We start from the raw sequence: 20,124 nt of genomic DNA on the forward strand, positions 1-20,124 counted from the left end.
TAAATATTTTGATGTGAATTCATTATAAATGGATCAGGTATAATCCAATCCAATGAATAACTTACATAATTTTGGACAGGTTTAACTTAATATTTGTACCATTCAATTTATTCAAATTCATTTTTATTTAGATTGATTTCGACCCAAAATCGATCAATGGACACTTATATTTTTATCTTATATCAATAAACTGGATATTGGCTTAATCCAACTAAGTCTAATATAAATTTATTATGGATGGACCAGGTCTAGTCCAATCTAATAAATATTTTGGATAAATTGGTCCGATCCACTTTATCTTTTTGGTCTGTCCAATCCATCCAAATTGATTTTAGATTTAACTGGGTCCAGTTCAAAACTGGTCCATTGACACCTTTAATTTCACCCATCAAACTTCCTAGTTCCTACTCTTTCCAACTTCGAGGCATATAAATAAAATAAAATTATAAAAGAAAATTTCCTATTCTATTTTTAAATGAAACCCTGCACAAATCGCTACGCATGCTCTCCTTCACTCAATGATCATCAATCTCCATTCTTTTTTACGCCTTTTCTTTTTTTATTTATTACTTCCACGCTGTTTTCATTTTTCACCTTTTTTTTATTCTCTTTTCTTTCTCCACCTTAACATTTTTTTACTTCAAATTCCAAACCCATTTCTGGGCCGCAGTAGTGAGCTTCGTAAACAAAGACAGTTCTCAACATGAAAAAAAGTAAGCAACCTTCAAGTTTGAATGGGACTATATGATTCCACATCCACGATTATGGGATGCGGTGGATGTATGATAGATACATTTATAAGCAGCTTCATAAAATAATTTGTTTGAGGGCCCTAAGTCACAATCGACGACGCAATAATAGATGGGGTGATCTTATGGAATGCCCTTGGATTAGCATCGCTGATAGTATCCAGTGGTCATGGTAAACGCTAAAGCCCATTGGCTATTATATTAATATGGAGCTCTAACGGCTACTTTTTTGAGAAATATGGAGTTGGGTAGTAGGAAATTTGGAATCCTACGACTGAGAGTTTGGATAAGGTGGTCCTTCAGTCCTTTGCTGTACCAAGTAATAAGTGTTCACGTCACACTTCTAAACTCTTCATTTGTTTTGTTTGTTTGTTTTTGTTTAGAGAGAGAGAGAGAATCTTGGTTGAGAAGGAAGTAGGAAGTGTGGAGTGGACATAATTAAAAACTAAAAACTAAAAAGGGCCATTTCCACTGGAGCACTATGGTATAATTTCTCCATTCTCACACTCTACCAACCCTATCTTTCTATTAAATTAATTATCACCGTTGTGAAAGTGATTGAAGTAATCAAGTAGGGAATCTTATAATATTAATTATACAATTCATCCATTCCACTTTCACAAACTTCCATCTCCCATCTTAACGTTTGTAGAGGCTCTCACTTCTCACTGTTTACTTTAGTAAGTCATTGCTCTCTGTCTGTCTCTCTCTCTCTCTCTCGATATTCTTTCATTCTTGGCCCAATCCGATTCATCTGTGTATCATTCCGGTAGTAGGAGAATCAATTGGGACACTCATCTACCCAACCCAACCCATAAAATTTTCAAGAAACAAAAAAGAATAGTGAGTTTTGAGTAAATCAATTGGGAGAACACTGCCGTATTCAGTATAGGATCAACCTGAAAGGTCATTATCTACTCTGTCAATCTAACAAGGAACGGCACCCTTCCCTGATCTTTCTACAAAATGGACGGTGTACGTAAACACGAGTCTTCTCGCTTATCATGTTGTGCTCTCCTATCAAGTATCAGCAACAGCAAACACATAAATAAAGAGAAAGAAAGAAAAGAAAGCGAAACACTGCGTAAGGCCTTTTAATCAGGTTTTGTCTCCCCGGCCCCTCTCAAAATTGGGATGTGTCCCCATCAACCCATCACCTCCCAACCAAACCAATTCCATTCGTCAGAGGGAGAAGGGAATTCTGAATTTAGAAGCATATATCCAAGACAGTAAACAATTCTTCGTTCGGCGACGACACATCATGTGGTTGTACAGAAAAGATTCCCTGCTGAAGCGCTCATCGAGTGCATGGTGCACCTCGAGAGCACAATTTTAAGTGCACAGACATCGAAGTGGTTAAGGCAGAGGCAGAAGGGTAAAAGTAATTTGTGAGCTTTTGTGGCATAATTGGAATGTTCGCTTCTTCATGCTCTCCCTCTCCTAATTGATGTTTTTCCTCTCAGCACTGACGCGCCCGTGGGGTTGACTGCTTTTAGTCGTGCCTCGTTCGAGCCTTAATAACAATAATTCCCCTTTTTAAATTATTATCTTTTGCCACTAATAATAATATGGAGGCTTTTAAAACGAGATTAGATTATCTGAAGCAATGGTTATATAATAAACTGTGGAACCATTGATAACACTCCACACAAGTCATATACATATATGATCCACAATCACTTAATCTCCCACAAAGCATTAATGACTAGTCTGGGACCTTACAATTGGTTCTACAGCCTACTAACTAGTCATCACTTTCAGTTAATCTGAATCCCTTGGATTATTATTTAAAACTCCTTTTCACTTTACCCAAATTCCCTTAAATTAATCCTGAGATTGCCACGAATGAAAATTGTACGATAATTTATTAAACTACCCTTCCATATGAAATTTTAAGGCTCATATCTTCATCCAAAATGGGCTTGGGACCTTTGGATTAGAAGAGGGTAAAACAAGAAATATCTTTCGTTATTTCGAAGAAAGAAGAATTGCTTAGAGGAGAACAGAACAATTAAGTGATTTAATAACAATGTACATTGCTTCACTGGGAAAAGGACAGAATATTAGGCTATTATCCAGTGCCAAGGACAATGATGTTTTTCATCGAGACAGATGTTAAGTTTCTTTTTCACTGGATGAGACACAAGGGGCGCATCCCTCACTTGGTTCTTCTAATTTCTTTCTACAAACCCTTAATTGGAGGCAAAGATCTTAAATGAACTAAATGGCAGTGTGTGAAAGAAGAACAAAGAAAAGAAAGCCTTGAGCAAAGTGGAAGGGCCATTGTTTTTTGATCCAGAAGATTTGAAGCAACTGGTGTTTCTCCCTGGTGGGTATTGCTCCAGCAAGTTTGTTAAACATACGTTCCCTATTATTTGACCTTTGACAAAAGGGAAAAATTGCAATTTTGTTTATACAGTCTAGGATAATGAAAGGAAAGTAATATTGAAACCCTCAAGTTTAATTCAATTTATGAAAACTTAGGGTATGTGTAAGTCTTTTACCCTAAAAATAATTAATGGCCTAATTGAACAACTTCTGTTAATGGTTACTCACACGGACACAGGTAAGTTCTAGCTAACAAATATGCCCTAACAGAGGGGAGTTTATGGAGGTTTTGACTTTTGAAAAGTCAGCATTAAGTTTCAGAGAAATGGAAAAGAAATATGAAGAACTTTACATCGTAAGCCTCAAAAAGTCAAATACCTGTAAACTGTTTTGCAAGAAATATGGTGACAAGATTCATATAGGCAACCCCATATAGTTGGGTAAGGCTTGGATGATGCGACATTGCCCTTCCAAGCCCGAAAAAGGAAAAACAACCCTTCGAAGGTCAGAATCCACACTAACATACGAAGGTATCAAGGTAGTAGCTCCCCATACATCCTGGAATACAACACTAGCTACGATCTCCCAAGTCCTAACAAATGCATATTAAGACCATGCGCCCAAATTGGCCAAAAGACTTGCAGCTTGATTCCCCATCTCGTTATAGAATATTTGAGAGATTCTTATAAATTTCTTGATCTAAGATAATTGATTTTGATGAGGGGTGATTTGGCCCAACTTGATGAATAGAGGACATGTGGACGAAACTTGTCAGCCAGGTGATGATTCAGCACTTCCGACCACCTCGGCAGATCGGTCACTTCGGGTGTCCCAGTCACTTCGGATTGCCCCGATCATAAGGTATCTCGGATGCCCGTATATGCCGATGAGACACGTAACAAATTCTAAAAGCTCGCCAATTATCTCCGAGCCTTTTGGGATCACGTTGCACAGCTGTAGATCTTTATCCTCATCCCGCCCGAATCGGGTAGACACAATGAGGTTTATCAGCCAATACGTTATCCACCTTTCGGAACAGAACAGACTCCTACTGCTCGGTGTAAGGATCTCGGAGAGGTTTTATGAGGCTCATGGCAACCCAACTATATAAGGGCATTAGCCCCCATAGCACAAGGTACGCACGATTATTTACTCACTAGCTTACTTGTATTCAAACTTTCAACTCGCTACCAAAATACTCGCCGGATTAGCCACCTCAAATTCTCTGATCCATTTTCTTACAGTTTGAACCAGTTCACTGAACGACCAACATCCAACTAACCCTTCGGCTAGAAGCTTCCAGATCGCACACCATCAGATTTGATACATGAAGCTTCAGATGTACCCATGAGATAGTCAGTGGGTGCACCGTGAACGCATGACTCGCCCACCTGAAGCATCAAATTTGATGCTGATACTTTATGACTGGAATTCATGTCAAGAGATTCACACCAAATGAACCTAGATTTTATTTAGATCCACCATTTTTCATGTAATCCATCTAGATCCCCATAGATTCAATAATCCAACTTAAGACCAACCAATATTTTCGTATTGGTAGGAACGCGTTTTGTTGGCAGAAGATCCCGATTCATTTTCGTAAAGGCCCAATCCTGTTACTCGAACCCGTAAAAGCAAACACATTTTGTCAGATGACTGACCCCATGTCTGGTTCAGTCAAATAGATGCCCTTCTTGGGAACTTAAATTTAGCCTATTTCTCCACAACTCAATTCAAGTGGAAAACTACAAGAAGTAAGCTCAAAGTAAATTAACAAAGTCCTCTAAAACCACATACACAAGTCTTTGATATGATTTGTGTGTGTGCGTATGTGTGAGAGAGAGAGAGAGCAGAAGAGACTAAAAAATATCAAACTGAATAATCATTTCATTAGTACTGGTTTAGTGTTGGTGAAATATACAAATAAATCGTACCGCTAGTATTTGAATCACAATACCAAGTACTCACTCTTTTTCTGCACAACAAAAAAGCATGCTCACTGTAGCTGACAAACATGCCACCTCAGCTACTATTGACTGCTAGTAGGTTCCCTGCCTTAAAGAATTCCAAATTAACCAACCACTTGCCCATCAATTGAATTTTTCATCTGTATACATTATCCCATATGTTGAGACCGATGTGTACAGAAGCAGTTTACATTAGGGAAAAGAGAACAAACTGTACTAAAAAAAGTGTAGATCAGATAATAACAATAAAGAGGGGGGAGGGCACCTGGAATCTCACGCACTTGTCTCAAATAATAGGGGTTGGTTTCCTCTTCGCTTCTCAGCTTCACCCTTCTCCCTCAAGTTTGGTGAAATGAGAAAATATTAGAAGAAACCAAAGCTACCAAGAGAACATATCAAGGAAACTTGAGTGCTATTGTTGATCTTGGATCTTCAACGAGATCAGTTCACTTTGATGCTGTTGGCCTCTGAGCCTTGAAGAACTTGGTAACCATCTCCGGAACCTCTCTGGACACCATCTGCTCGAAAAACATATACCTACCTAGTTACCAAGTTGACAATCCATTTGTTCAATTAAGGCATAAATGGATTAAAAAAATGCAGTATTTATACAAGCAATTTGATTTTGAACAAAAAACACCAAGGTAACTCATAACCAAGGGGTGGACCAAATTGGTAATAGGTAGATTACTGGTTTGGGCCTGGTCCCAGTCAAACTCAGTCCTGAACCAATGAGAAAACACCTAGATAAGGTCTCTCAGTAATAGACCCAGAACTGATCCAATTATCAATTGGACTTACCAGGCATTACCAGATAAAACCTGATTAGAACTAGGAGTTCTTTAATAGCTAATTCTTTTGCTTCTCTTTGATTGAGCTGCTTTCTAAGGGCCCATTTGGGAGCAAAGTTCGAATGCACCTTGATAAGCTGGATGGGCAAATTGGGTATTATGTTCACACTCTTTGGTGTTTTTTCTTTTTCAAAAATTAGTCAGAGGGGGTGGACTAAGGCCTCCAGCACTCTGAAATGGGTCAAAACCCCCAAAAGCCCATATTTAGCATATCTGTGACCTACCAATACAGGCTGGCTATGTTGCATGGTTCTTGTTTGGGAGAGCTGAAGCTTTGATTGAGCTGCTTCCACTGAGCCACCTTGAGGAAGCTACATAAAACAAGCTTCACCAGAAAGCCAACTTTTTGGCTGAATGACGGTGTATTCGGGATTTCCAGGTTTTTCACTAAACATAGCTTATAGGTTATACATGTGGGGCCCATCTAGCAAAGCCAAAAGCCACTCCGTGAAATCCCTTCCAAACAGGCAATCAGGAACATGACCATCCAGAATATTTGATGTTCTCAGCGGTCAAAAATATCCAATAGGAATAATAATCGACTTAAGAGGCCTCCTAGGTGAGATCTATAATTAGATTATGAAGAGAAAACATATTCTGCACTAATTTACTTACATATCTATTCTTTCATATATTGCCCGTCGCACTGAAGAGTTAAGGCCATAAGCAATTGAGTTGAATAAACCCTAAATCAAAAGCAATTAAGTAAGTTTATCTGCATAATGTTACCAGACAATATAGAGCACAAAGATGGTGCTAATTAGTAGAGTAATATGATATATAAATCAGCCATTTCAGTTCAACTCGTAAATACATATTCTGAAAACCCTACTCATTTACCCAGCAAAAATCACTCTTAATAAGAATGTTTCTGTGCAATCTATATGGAACACACCAGAGTTAAGGCCATAAGCAATTGAGTTGAATAAACCTTAAATCAAAAGCAATTAAGTAAGTTTATCTGCATAATGTTACCAGACAATATAGAGCATAAAGATGGTGCTAATTAGTAGAGTAATATGATATATAAATTGACCATTTCAGTTCAACTCGTAAATACATATTCTGAAAACCCTACTCATTTACCCAGCAAAAATCACTCTTAATAAGAATGTTCCTGTGCAATCTATATGGAACAAACCAGAGGCACAGGATTGACAACCATGTATAATATAACATCGTACACAGGCTACAAAGAAAATTTTCAATTAGAGAAATATTATTTATTAATAATCACTATCCATATTAACCTTAGGAATATTATATTGTTAATGGGACAATATCCCATAAAATACCTATGCAAACTCCATATACAAATGCACAATAGACTAACATCAAGGCAAAGATGTTGAGTTAACTTTCTCCCTTCTTTTCATCCCTCACCCCCCCCCCCCAAAAGGTCAGTTTTGCGTTTCTAATAACAGAAATTTATTGAGGAAGAGAGGGGTAAAAGAATAGAAGGAGATCAAAGGCGCAGATGTATGTGCAAGAACAGTAGTCTAAACAAACAAGTTTGTGCCCTTCCAAAAAAATAAATAAATCCACGTAATTTTTAGGCTAATTCAGGCATAGTTATGAGAAAGGATGTCATGATTTGCAAGTTCATGTGAATGAAAAATTAATTGCCCAAGGTCTAACAATATATATTATTCAAATGGATAGACCATATAACCAGTAATGAAAGAAAATGACATAGCATGACATTACATTAACCACTTAATTTTGTTTCAAAAAAGTACTAAAGATAAAATTCAAGAGACCAAAATACAAAGCAAAGGTAATATGAGAATGATAACGTTTACCTGATAGGTGGAAGCCAGGAAAACAAAAGCTAAAAAGATTAGGTAAATTAGGATTCAGTTGCAAAGGAATCTGTAAAGCTGATGAAGTTTGTGAATTTAATGGACTGGTTTGAGTTTTATAGATTAGTTCCAAAGCTAAGGATTGAAACACGCAGAAATCCATAGAGTTAAAGTCAAGGGGTGATATAATTAATGGAATATAAGGAAGTAAAATCTAAGAGGCAAATGAAGAAAAAAATTGATTCCTCTCAAGGTTTGGAAAGATTTGTGAGAGAGGATGATTTTGGTTAGGATACTTTCCAAGTAGGGCTGCAACTTGGGTTAGGTTAGCCTGAACCCAACCCCAAAAAATTGGGTTGGTTTGGGTTGGGATGGGTTCAAGTTCAGGTTAGGGTTTGGGTTGAAAAGCATGAACTCGACTTAACTTTGGATTGGGTTAGGGTTGAGGCTTTATCCAACCCAAACCTGACTTAGCTTAATATTTATATGCATAATTATCATATAAACAAGTATTTATGTAAGTACTATATATGCATGTATGCTTGTATGTATATATGTAACTATGCATGATGCATCTATCTATATGAATGAATGTTTATAAGAAAATGTTAACAATTATAAATTAGGCAAAATTTTTCTGTAGCATGATAACTATATCATTTTATATATGATGCTTTATCCAACCCAAACCTGACTTCGCTTAATATTTATATGTATAATTATCATATAAACAAGTATTTATGTAAGTACTATATATGCATGTATGCTTGTGTGTGTGTGTGTGTGTGTGTGTGTGTGTATATATATATGTAACTATGCATGATGCATCTATCTATATGAATGACTGTTCATAAGAAAATGTTAACAATTATAAGTTAGGCAAAAGTTTTCTATAGCATGATAATTATATCATTTTATATATGATAAAGTTAAAAATTAAATTGACCTCAACCCTTAATTATAGAAAAAAAGAACATTTGACAGATGGAAGTAGAGAAATTGGGCAAGCCTGAACCTAGCCCACGGCAAAACAATGAATAGGGTTAGCAAATTAAAAGGCCATGATCCACTTGTTGAAGATGAAAATTAGCCCTAGTTGAAGCCCACCAGTTCACTTCTGAAGCACACATAACAAAATAACAAGCCAGAAGTCCCTAGAATTAATCCTAGAAAGAACTCCTAGGCCTTGGGAACCACACAACCAAGTTGTAACTGTACCCAAAATCTCTTCATTCATTTAGAAAGCTCAAAATAGGGTGGTAAGAACTGTTGTCTGTTCCCAATGGTAAGGCAGTCAGCCTTACTGGATAAACTTATGGTTCTATTCCTTGCAATAAAATTCCTGGTTGCTCAAAGAACTATGTATAATTACATGGAGTTAAACATTACAGAACCCGCGATAAAGGACATGTCCACTGTCAGAACATAGGTGCGATCGTGTATCCAAGAATCAGAACCGAAAATCTACTCAGAGCACGGAAACACTAAAGCTTACGATATGCGCAGAACCCACTAAGGTAACAGTGCAACACTTGCGATGCTGCTCTCGAATACTTAAACGCTCCTGCAAGAGGGATTACACTGTACAACAAGCAAGCTTCTAGAAGAGGCCATAGTTATAAACGTGCTCACATGAGGACTCTAAAGATGGGAGTTCCCGATCCCATGGGATTCTTATAGACACGTGGCAAAACCTCAAGTCTCTTACTTGTTTGGTACCTAACAATTTTTAACCACTTTACCACAGTGGGAAAGTTTCCTTGTTCTCTCCATAACTTTTCTCTCAAACCCTAGCCTTTTTATCTATATAAGTAGGAGGGAATCAAAGCCTTCCAGAACAGACAACTTTCCTCCCACGTAAGACACCATTCTATAGCCCTAACCCTAGGGTTTCTCTACAACCTCCCCCCACCCCCCTTGGAAGCATGACCACTACGATCATGGAGTCCATGGCTCCAACACTATAAATGATATAACCTATAAAAAAAATAACTGTGAACGGTACAAGAAATTCAAAAGACATCCCAAGTCCCATCGTCATTCTATATTAAAGATGTTTTGTCCAGCTTCCTAAATTCTTGATTAGATTTTCAGTGGCTTTGAATAGTAGCAAGTAAAGAGGTTTATTTTAAATGCTAAATACATATTTTATTTTAAGAGTAAGAAAGACCTTTACTAAGACCAACCAATAGCATGCGATTCTTTTATGGACTACACCCATGAGAAGGCTCTAAATTTAACAAGAAAAATGCCCATGTTAAAAGAAACAGCGAAAAGGGCAATACAGGTTGGCCATGTTGGTTAGGTCCATTACCTAATTCTCATGGACATCAAATTGCCAAAAGAAAACCTTTGGAATGGATATTTGCATTCCTTAAAATGTTTAAATTGGAATTCCATAGAAATTATAATTCATATAAATTGAGCACATCCAAATTCCTAATTTGGAATTTCAACCTTAACTCAATCCATCCAAATCCCATAATCTAGATGCACCCTGCAGGTCATTACTTGATGCCAGTCCCAGCTACAGGTGTCTTGGTAGGGGTAGGGGTGAATTGCATACAGATCTAACCTCCAGCATTTTACCACAAAGAGGCCACTCTCAGAATCATTTGCATTATCATGTTTAACAACCAAAGAAACTCAGATAAGTTAGAAATTCTCATCAGACCCACATGCCACAGATATTTTTAGCCAGAACTCTCTCAGGGGACATCAAGTTTCCATGCCTTGGGTATCCAGATAGATAATCACATAAGTTCACAAGCAATCTTAAATAGAAGCATTTGGACATTTTTTTGACATGGATAGTTAACAGTGCAGGTCAAGTGGCAGGTTCAGTCTATCTTCCTCCTTAGGACAGGATTAGATCCAATTAGCTCGTCCACAGCTTCAAGTGTTGGTTATTTTTCCCCATATGACCATATCAAAGCTAGCCTCCCTTTTTCACAAGGGGTGCATGTTACAACTTCATGTCTCCCGAGGGAGAGATAGGTCAAGGATAAACTTAAATAGACAGCAGAAAAAAAAATTCCACAAATCCTTTTGTGCACCAGTTTCCTCAGTTCATGGCTCACTTCTAAGAACTCATCAAACTGGAAGCTTAGGATGATAGGATTGTCCAATCACAATGAATTCTGACCAAGAAATCTTCATACAAATATGTGCCTACATGCAAGGCACAAAGGTACTAGAGAGTAATTCTCTTTAGAAACACCATTCTTCAATATTGGGTCACACTGATGTCCTCTACACAGAAAGTAAGTTGAAATCCTAAAGATTATGAGAAATTCACTTCTAAGGGTTCATCAAATTGGAAACTTAGGATGATAGGATTATCCAATTTATCATGCAGTTGGTCCAACCGTCAAAAGAATCTTCTTCGTAAGAATGTGTGCTATAAGCTAGTTGTCCCTACATGCAAGGAACAGAAGAACAAGAGAGTATTATCTTAAGAAACACCACTCTTAAACTCAATATAGGATCAGAATGAAGCAATTCCTCAACACAGAAACTAAGCTGAAACCCCAAAGACTTTTGAGTAACAGATAGAAAAGTAGTAGGCGAATATGCTTAAAGAGACATACCATAAGTGAAGCCATCCCAACATCAAGAACGGAGAGCCAAAATATTTTGTGGTCTGGTTCAATAAAATCATGTATACGATTTATTGTTCCAAATGCCCATGATCCTATCAGAATCAGTGGATAGTAACCCCACCGGTTTAAAGCCTGACAAAGGAAAGAGGTCAAGGCCAGCAATAATGTAAAAGAATACTGTTTCATTAAACAACAAGAAACGTTCTCTTTGTAGGATATACTAAATTAACTAGCTATCAGAAAAATAAAAGGAAATAGAAAAATAACAAACTAGATTATATTTAAAAGCATACAGAAGACCTCTGGAAAGGTAGTTGAAGAGAATATGATTTTCCATGGGTAAATATTTTCCTAGCAAATCTTTTTTTTTTAAGGTAAATAAAGAAGAAAATTCATTAAATATAAAACAAATTACAAGAAATCCAAGTGACAAGGTATCACCCAACCAATGCACAATAACAATAAAAGCAAAAGACATCCACACAGATCTTTAGAACATATTACATCAAATAAAATTCATAGTGATCCAAAAATTCAATCCAAATTTTTCTCTTTTAAAACCTTCAAATTCTGGAAGAATCAGCACCCAATCCATAAGTTTTGCCCCAATGATTGCACCTAAAAACTCCTTGCTCTTCATTTTTTCTTCAAAAGTTCTATTTCTTTCTTTTCAAACTTCCCAACATACTGCAAATGGGTTGCAGCTCCAAAAAAACTTTGCTTTAATGTCTCCTTGAGCAATGGCCAAAGCTCAAAAATCTCCTTAGGCAAACTAGATGACCACCATTCCATCTTTAAGACTTAAGAGTCGGAAGAAATAACCCCAAATACCTTTTGAAAAACTGCAACTCGCCAACAAATGTAAAATATTTTCTTCCTCTAAAAGACAAAGCACACATCTATTTGTCATGTGAAAACATCTCTTCTTCATCTTATCTTGAGCGAGAATGCCGTCCATTGACACCAACCACACGAAATCCTCCACTCCTGGAGGGATTGGATCCCCCCCCCCCAAACACCCTCGACTGAAGTACTTTCTACCTGATTTCTTGCCAAGGCCTTGTAAAAGACCTAACCAAAAACTTACCATTCTTGCATTCCTTCAATCACTTTACATCTCCACCCCTGAGTCAATTTCCACATCTTGTAGTTTAGTCAACAGCCCGGCACATTCTTCCGCTTCCCAATCCAGCAAAGGTCTTCAAAAGGTAGGGCACCACACCACTTCCCCCTGCCTCACCTCATAACATTGAGAAATTGCCACCCCCTTCCTGCTCAAACTATACAGTCTTGGACATAGATCACAAAGTTTCCTCATCTCTACCCATTCATCCTCCCAAACCAAATATTTGACCCATACCCACCCTCAAAACAAGAAAGGCTGCAACAAAGAATGATAATTTCTATATTAGAGATCTTCATCTCTAATAGATCTTTCAATTTATATGTATGAGGACTTCCACACATTGGGTGAACTACATTGGCTCTCACAGTTCAGGTCTCTACCAACAACTATTGTGAATGACTCACAAAAGGGAAAAGAGAGAGAAAAAAAAATGCAAAGTACAAAAAGCTCACATCCTTCTTTATCTCTTGAGCATTTGAGCTTGCTTTGAAAAATCCCTCTTATTTTGTATTATTTGAATGTAGTGGAAAAAGAAAAAGGTAATTTTTCAGGATTTTCAGAACAAGATTCTAATAAACTTTGACCTTTGGCTAATCCACTCTTTAATTCTATCGTGGATAAAAAGAGTTGAAGAGGGAAGGAACGAATACATACACCAAAGAAAAAAAGGTAGTAATGCAAGAATTATCTAGAAGATCATATTTGATAACTAAGTACCTGATGGAACACATGATTTTACATGGGACCATATAACACTTTATTCACTGTGACATATAAAGGACACACATCCAACCATGTCTTGAAGGAAAAGAGGCACTTGCTTTAATTATCATGGTTTCTAGTGACACTTTGAACAGAACCAGTATGAACACTGTTTCTTAGCAGCATCAACCATGCTATAAGAAACTAAAAGTTGTTCTAATTTGTAAATTTATTCTTTTCTATTTTAACTGATAACTGCTTAACACTATTAGATTTTTTTTTAAATGAGGTATGAATAGTATGTCAAGCATCTCACAAACTGTGGACTACCCAAATGCCTTGCCTCCACAACCCTGTTATTTACATTACATTTGTGCCCAAAGCAACAGTTCCCTGTGTTTGGCTAATGCACCAACCAAGCTATGTGTTGATCTTTGCAGTTTGCACCCAAGAAAATGTAGATTCCATCTTCACTGCCAGATGTTTTATCTCCCTCATAACATGCCAGTGCTGCCATAGACCTTGGCCATTGTCTTCTATCCAAACCACAATCATCTTTGAGTCCCCTTCCATGATTATATTTTTTTTCCTTTTAGCCCTAAGGATTTTCCCAACTTCAGTCTTTGCAATACAGCAAGCAGTTCTGCTCCAATGGAGTTCCTGTATTTGGCAGTTCCAGATTATATGGCAAGAACAGTTCCTTTTCCATCTCCATACAGCCATACCTGACTTCCCAGATTTGTAAATTATATTCTAATCAGCATTAATTGAAATATTCCCAATTCTATCTTCATCACAGTATTATCCATAAATCCTACAGGACATTGTAGCAACTGTAGATGACATGTAATTGGACATAAGAGATTACAATGAAAGAAACATAACTCAAGCTAAAAGTAATGTTAACTAGCACAATCATAGAAGAAAAAAAGAGGAGAACAAGAACCATTTTTATGTCCCTTCATGTATAAAGATTTAATAGTCAAGCTCCTTGGAGGAAAACCCCTCATAGCCAAGGACTATTAATGATATAATACTTCTTATTCAACAAAAAGTACAAGAAAAAGAAAAAAAAAAAGTGGAAAATACCTTCATGTCAACTCTGGCATCAGATTGAAGTGATCTGTCTGACATGACGACTGCCATCTGGTTCACAAACATTGTGTAAAATGGTAAACCAGGTAATATATTGCACCAACACTGTTGAAATGCTAAAACTTCTCTTACATCCTTAAATATTCATTCAGTATTCTCATTCTCTAATTAATATGGATAAACAATTACATACACGGGTTGCATTGTTCAGCATACGTATGACTTGGAAGTATGTAACACCATTGAAAAGAATTGCACCCCAGAGTGGAACATAAAATGTTATGAAGTGAACCACCTGCAGCTAAAACTACATAGTCAATTAGACATGTAGAAAATGACTTGGCAAAAGATAGCATAAATAAACACCAACTCTGTCAACTGCCATGGAGAACTGCAAATCCAAATAACATTAGGTTTGCATAACTATTGATCAATAAAGCATATTTTCTTAAATCCATCAAAACAGTCCATGACATAGAAAGAAAACTAACACATCTTGTACTCCCTAGATCAACATTGCCAGCAGCCCTTCTTTTTTATTGTTTTTCTCCATTTTCTGTCAGGGCTGGTTTTTTTCTTTCTTGTATTTTTATTTATTTATTTATTTTTGGGTGGGAGGACAGGGTGCACTACTTGGTATTACAGTAAGCATGCTGCAGCTAGAGATTAGCCAACCCCAAATAGTTGGGGTTAAGGCCAAGTTGAGTTGAGATTCTGCATCTAGAGATTACACTCTACACATGCCTTTCCTGCACGTCCTGTTTGAGTCCAACACAATGCACCTAAGCGTCCAGTATCATTGCCTATAGAGCGTATGACAGTCATGACAAGAGAAGTTCCTGAAACAATGAATTAAATGTCCAAGTCAATTCTTGATGCCATAACTACACTCAAAAGCATGACACATCATATCACTACCATCTAAGCCTTACTTCAACTATATGGGGTCAGCTATATCAAGCATGACAAATCCAAATGACTCAAATAGTATAATGGCATCCATTACACTTCAAGACAAATCAACTAATTGGCTATCTAGGAAACAAGTAACCAATGAGGAAAATAGGTTTCCAGGAAAAAACAATAAGTTTGTAAGTGCATACCCCAAACATACAAGTGAAACATGGGTTCCAAATCCTCAACATCAGTTTTATGTCTAACAACAGTGCGATGAAGAGTAAATGCAATTGTTGTGGTCCATAGAAATGATGCCACACAAAAGAAATGTGTACTGTAGCCTTGAGCATAACAAAAGAACCCTTTTGATGGGTCCCTGCATCAACAAAGGGGAAATGAGATTGCATATGTCAGCAGAAATATAAGGAATTCAGAGGGACCTTGTTCATCAAGTTACTGTAATATATTTATCAAACTCAGAATCATTCCACCAAATCCAGTGCTTAAGAAGACAATAACTTGGCTTGACTCTAGAAAGCCTACCCAACTATGCTGAAGAAGCTGCAAAGCATATCCTGCAAAGAAATATATCATATCAGAAGTAAAGGAAGAAACACCAACAATCCAGATGCTAGCACAAGATTTTATGAGTTCAAAGTGTTTGACAAAAAACTGCAGGGAGATGAACAAAAACAAAATTCAGGTCATGAAATGTTTGAAAGGAATCTCCACAACTTAGATTCATATTTGCTATCAATATCATCTCATATCTAGTACAAATTAGGACCAGATCCATTAGTTTCATAATATACAAACTTTTCTTACAAAACTTGAGTCACATTCCTCTGTAGCAACAAAGGTTTTGTCTGGTGGGTGCCTTAAATATTAGACCCCCATTTGGGAGTTCTTATTAAGCACTTATTGGAAAAGTGCTTATTTTGGGCTGGGACCACACCAATAAGCACCTATATGCATTTCGAAGATAAGCCCAATTAAGTTGCTTTTTCAGGAAATAAGCCCATTTTGAATAAAAGCTACATATTTTTGCTTTTTTCAAGTACTTTTTGAAAAAAGTGCAAATTGCCTTTCTGGCCCACCTTCACCTGCTGCGTAATTTTCAAAATACATATGCTACCCCCCATTTGAAAGAAGCGCTTTTTCACCAAACACTCGTATGTGCTTATTAGGATAAGCACTTATTTATCCAAAAAGCACTCCCAAATAGGGGCTACGTCCAGTTAAAAGGCTTCTACCGAGTGAAATGCCTGAAATTGTGCATAAAAGTAAGCATGTATGCATGTAGAAGATAATTTGAAACATTAATTGAAAATAGTTGCCAGAATCCATAAACAAGGGGTAATAAATATCACCAGCATCTAAACAAGAATGACACAAATAACTTCATACACAAATTAATGCAATCAAATATTATTTATCTATCTATCTAAAACATCCATGTGGGCTAAATTGACCAAACAAGTTTTAAAGCTGGGATAACTGCTCTCCCATTAATCGGCTACTAAAGGACCATGGAGACTATTTTGTTAAAGAAATAATACTTGTGGCTCTCTTGATAAGCATCTTATTCTTTGTTGCACCAAGTAGACAAAACAAATTGCAAATCACCTTGCAAGATCAGGATGATAGGTGTACTTATATCATAGGAAGAATCTAACTATCTGATAGCAATTTAAGCCTCATTTTCTCTGTTTCATTCCACTAGCTGTACCTCACTTCTTTATAGTCCCCACTTTTTTTATTTTGATATAAATATTACTGTAAATCAACCAAAAAAACTTGTTCTCCATATGGTTGCTGAAAATATATTGCTTTGAAGTATTCTTTCCAATTCAAGATTTTTTAGTAGAGTAGAACCGAGATTCTCCTTTGCCGAGTAAAGTGAATTGGTGGTCCATGGAACTATTACTGTTTCCCAGTCCTAGGCTTGCAAGCATTGCAAACAGGGAAAAACCTACAGGCTGTTTGTAGTTCAAATGCCCCCGAAACTTCAACAACATGGAGATTAGAGCACTTTTATAGGGACTTTGTAACATTTTAGTTCATAAAGTCTTACACCAATCTTTCAAAACTAATGGGTCTAGAACTGCTGATACTAGACACTTGAGATGACACTTCTTATAGGATCTTAATGATACAACTGAACTAAACCAAAAAGAAAGAAATAAAATTTATTCAACTCTTAGCACTCCTAAATCAATGCTTTAAAAGTGCAAGCTGCAAAAAAAAAAAAAAAAAAACGCCCAATGGGATTTTTGCGCCCAAGGTGCAAGGCGAAGCATGCACTTTTTTGAAGCAAGGCACAATTAAAAAAAATCAAAATGCAAAAAAAAAGTAAAAAAAAAATCAAGATAAATCAAGAAAATATAAAAAAATAATATTAATTAAAAATCATATTTTAAATTTAAACTAAATGTCTAATAGCTCAAGTTAAAATACATAAACATATATAACATATTAAAAGTGAAAAATGCAAAAAAAAAACTAACTAACAAATAAAAACTCCAATCTCTTTATTTCTTTCCCAATCGAATTATTTCAAATAGTTAACATGATGTTAAACATCTTTCATTCCTAATTCTACGAGTTGCTTTTTTTACCAACTACCAAGCCCCTTGAAACAAGTCCAAACAAGTTCATGTTAGGGTCTTAAATTCTTAATCCACACAAAAAGAATGGTTTTATAATTTTAACTATGGTTCCTTATTAAAAAAAATGTCTTGTATTAAGAAGAATGGATGAATAACATTAGCAAAAAAGGGGTTCTTAATACAAGACATTTTTTAAAAGATATGGAACCATAATTAAAATTATAAATCCATTTCTTTGTATGGACTTGTGCCAAATATTGACTTGTTTGGGCTTACATCAAGGGGCTTGGTTGGGGGTCTGGGGGCAGAGCACCTGGCCTAGCCACTATGCTTCAAATGGCACAAAAAAGCACAAAATTTAACAAAGGTGTGTCTTCAAAGGGGTTGTGCCTGAGCCTAGGTGAGGCACAAATCTTCAAATGTACCCCACATATGCACCTAAGCACACCTGAGGCATGCCTTTTAAATCATTGTCCTAAATAATTATATCATGAGAAAACTACACATCCAATAAGGAATCAACACTTAAGAGTTTAAAATGTTTTCTTTAGTTTTCTCATTCTTTTTCATAATTTTAAGTTATTACATGGTTTAAGTTTTAGCTATTTATCTTCAGGCCTGAGTAATACTAGGCACCCATGCCACATACGTAGTTAACACCAAATCTCTTATTTGTCTAAGATGTGAAAGTCAAAGAAGGTTTTGCAATTTCCTACGACTAGAAATGGTGCACACAGATACATGCCACCACATAGGAATTTGTTGAGTTGATTGCTATTTCACTATCCCCACCAAAGTGCATATCTCCTAACAAGAATATATATGACTTACCAAGCCTTACATCATCGTCTGCCTAAAATGTATTACATTAATAAAATTTAACTTGAAAGCTAATCCATTGTTTGTTTCTGACACAATTTCTTATTTCCAGTTCAAATGCATCAAGGCTGCTTTTGTTTTAGCATTTTAAGAGCCACGCCCGAGGTGCAATTCACCTGGTGTGTTGCTGTAGTTCTAATGATCTTGAATTTGATATTTAAATAGGCAATATGCTAGTATAGGCTGTAGCTATGCTCTTTAGAGTTTAAATGATTTAACATATGTAGACCTCATAAAACCGTTGTGTAAATAAAATAGATTCTCTAACCAATTGAACTAACATTCTGCCCCCACCCCACCCCCCCCCCCAAAAAAAAAAAAAAAATTGAACCGACAGAACCTCATTTTCTCGTAAAATTTACATTTGCATATTGTTATAATAAATCACATTTTTCTTTAATTTTTTCATAGGTGGCATCTCACTTCATTCAGGTATGTACCTTGACTTGTGCCTCAGGTTCCATGAATCCGTTGTGCTTTGGTTGAGCTTCTCGCTTTTAAAACACTGGTTCGGTTGCACGTAGAACAAAGGAAGAACGATACTCAGCAGCAAAAAACACAACTCTCCTACTTTTTTCTGTTTAACTCAGAAAATATACCGTAGTGGTTGAGAAAGCTGCAAGGTTTGAATCTAGATTCTAGAGACCAACTCTCATTTTCCTATAACAGTCACTAGATTTTTGGAAAACCTTTTTTACTATTGTCTTTTACTTGCAAGTTGCAACTAAACAACGTAAAATAGCATTTTCCAGAAATCATTTGCTTTCCTTCATTCTACGAGCAACCAAACGGAGCCTCGGAATACTTGGAATTCAGATTTCATATTGTGAATTTTGCAGTTAGGATCAGTAATGGAAATAATGTGCAGTAATCCCTAGTCTTCACGAACTCGAATACGTAATACCACCTGATAACGCTTCTCAACAGCCAGCTCCGAAAATTTTATGCATTAAATTACAACCAAATATAGATATGCGTCTTAACCAAAAACCAATGCAGTTTATACAGCTCAACTAGAACATATAGTGTAGCCCTAAGTCATAGTAGAGGAAGAAGTGACCGACTTAAGCTTCAAGTATCGAAAAAAAGTAAGGAAAATTGGATCAAATTTCGAATTAAAGACGAGATCCAGCGACAGAACTTAAAGACATATTCTACGATTTGCACTAGAAATGGTATTTAAGATGATGATATGGGGAGAAGACTTACTGAGAGAGCAAGGAAGAAGACAAGCTTAAAAGAAAATTTGCGAAGCTCCTTGAGGAGGACGTAGCAGAGAACGATGAAAGAGGAGCCAGTAAATGAAAGAATCGAGGCCCCCGCGTTCACTGCCGTCAGAATTCGACGATCGTGCGCACTCAGATTTCCAATCATCTGCACTGTTGCCATCACGGTCGGAATGTGGTTTCGCGGCCACAAAAGAGGCGGGCCTCGATTATTAGGCGACGCGAAGTGGCACTGGCGATGGACGAGTGACGATTGTCTTAATTATAATTGACTAAGAGATTAAGATTACA

The 20,124-nt window shown here is 36.6% G+C and overlaps 1 protein-coding gene across 5 annotated transcripts; it reads right to left on the reverse strand.

Annotated features, from left to right (window-relative positions):
• Window positions 1-4,944: 4,944 nt before the first annotated feature.
• Window positions 4,945-20,088, reverse strand: GCR1 (G-protein-coupled receptor 1). Of its 5 annotated transcripts, XR_016103108.1 has the most exons (10): window positions 19,817-20,072; window positions 15,663-15,694; window positions 15,326-15,495; window positions 14,967-15,061; window positions 14,416-14,517; window positions 14,217-14,273; window positions 11,288-11,431; window positions 6,511-6,581; window positions 5,310-5,562; window positions 4,945-5,184 (listed from the first exon to the last, which is right to left on the reverse strand). XR_016103108.1 is itself a non-coding variant. In XM_088957071.1 (9 exons), exons 1-9 carry the CDS (start codon window positions 19,994-19,996, stop codon window positions 5,457-5,459), a joined length of 957 nt encoding a protein of 318 aa, XP_088813197.1. In that variant the 5' UTR covers window positions 19,997-20,088; the 3' UTR covers window positions 4,945-5,456. The 5 variants fall into 5 exon arrangements, 4 of the variants coding, with proteins under 4 accessions (XP_088813197.1, XP_088813200.1, XP_088813201.1 ...); XM_088957071.1 differs by having other exon boundaries at window positions 4,945-5,562; window positions 19,817-20,088; XM_088957074.1 differs by having other exon boundaries at window positions 4,945-5,585; window positions 19,817-20,073.
• Window positions 20,089-20,124: the final 36 nt, after the last annotated feature.

The sequence above is a fragment of the Nelumbo lutea genome, chromosome 8 (assembly GCF_056320005.1).
Source record: "Nelumbo lutea isolate HS-2025 chromosome 8, American lotus-T2T, whole genome shotgun sequence".
NCBI lineage: Eukaryota > Viridiplantae > Streptophyta > Magnoliopsida > Proteales > Nelumbonaceae > Nelumbo > Nelumbo lutea.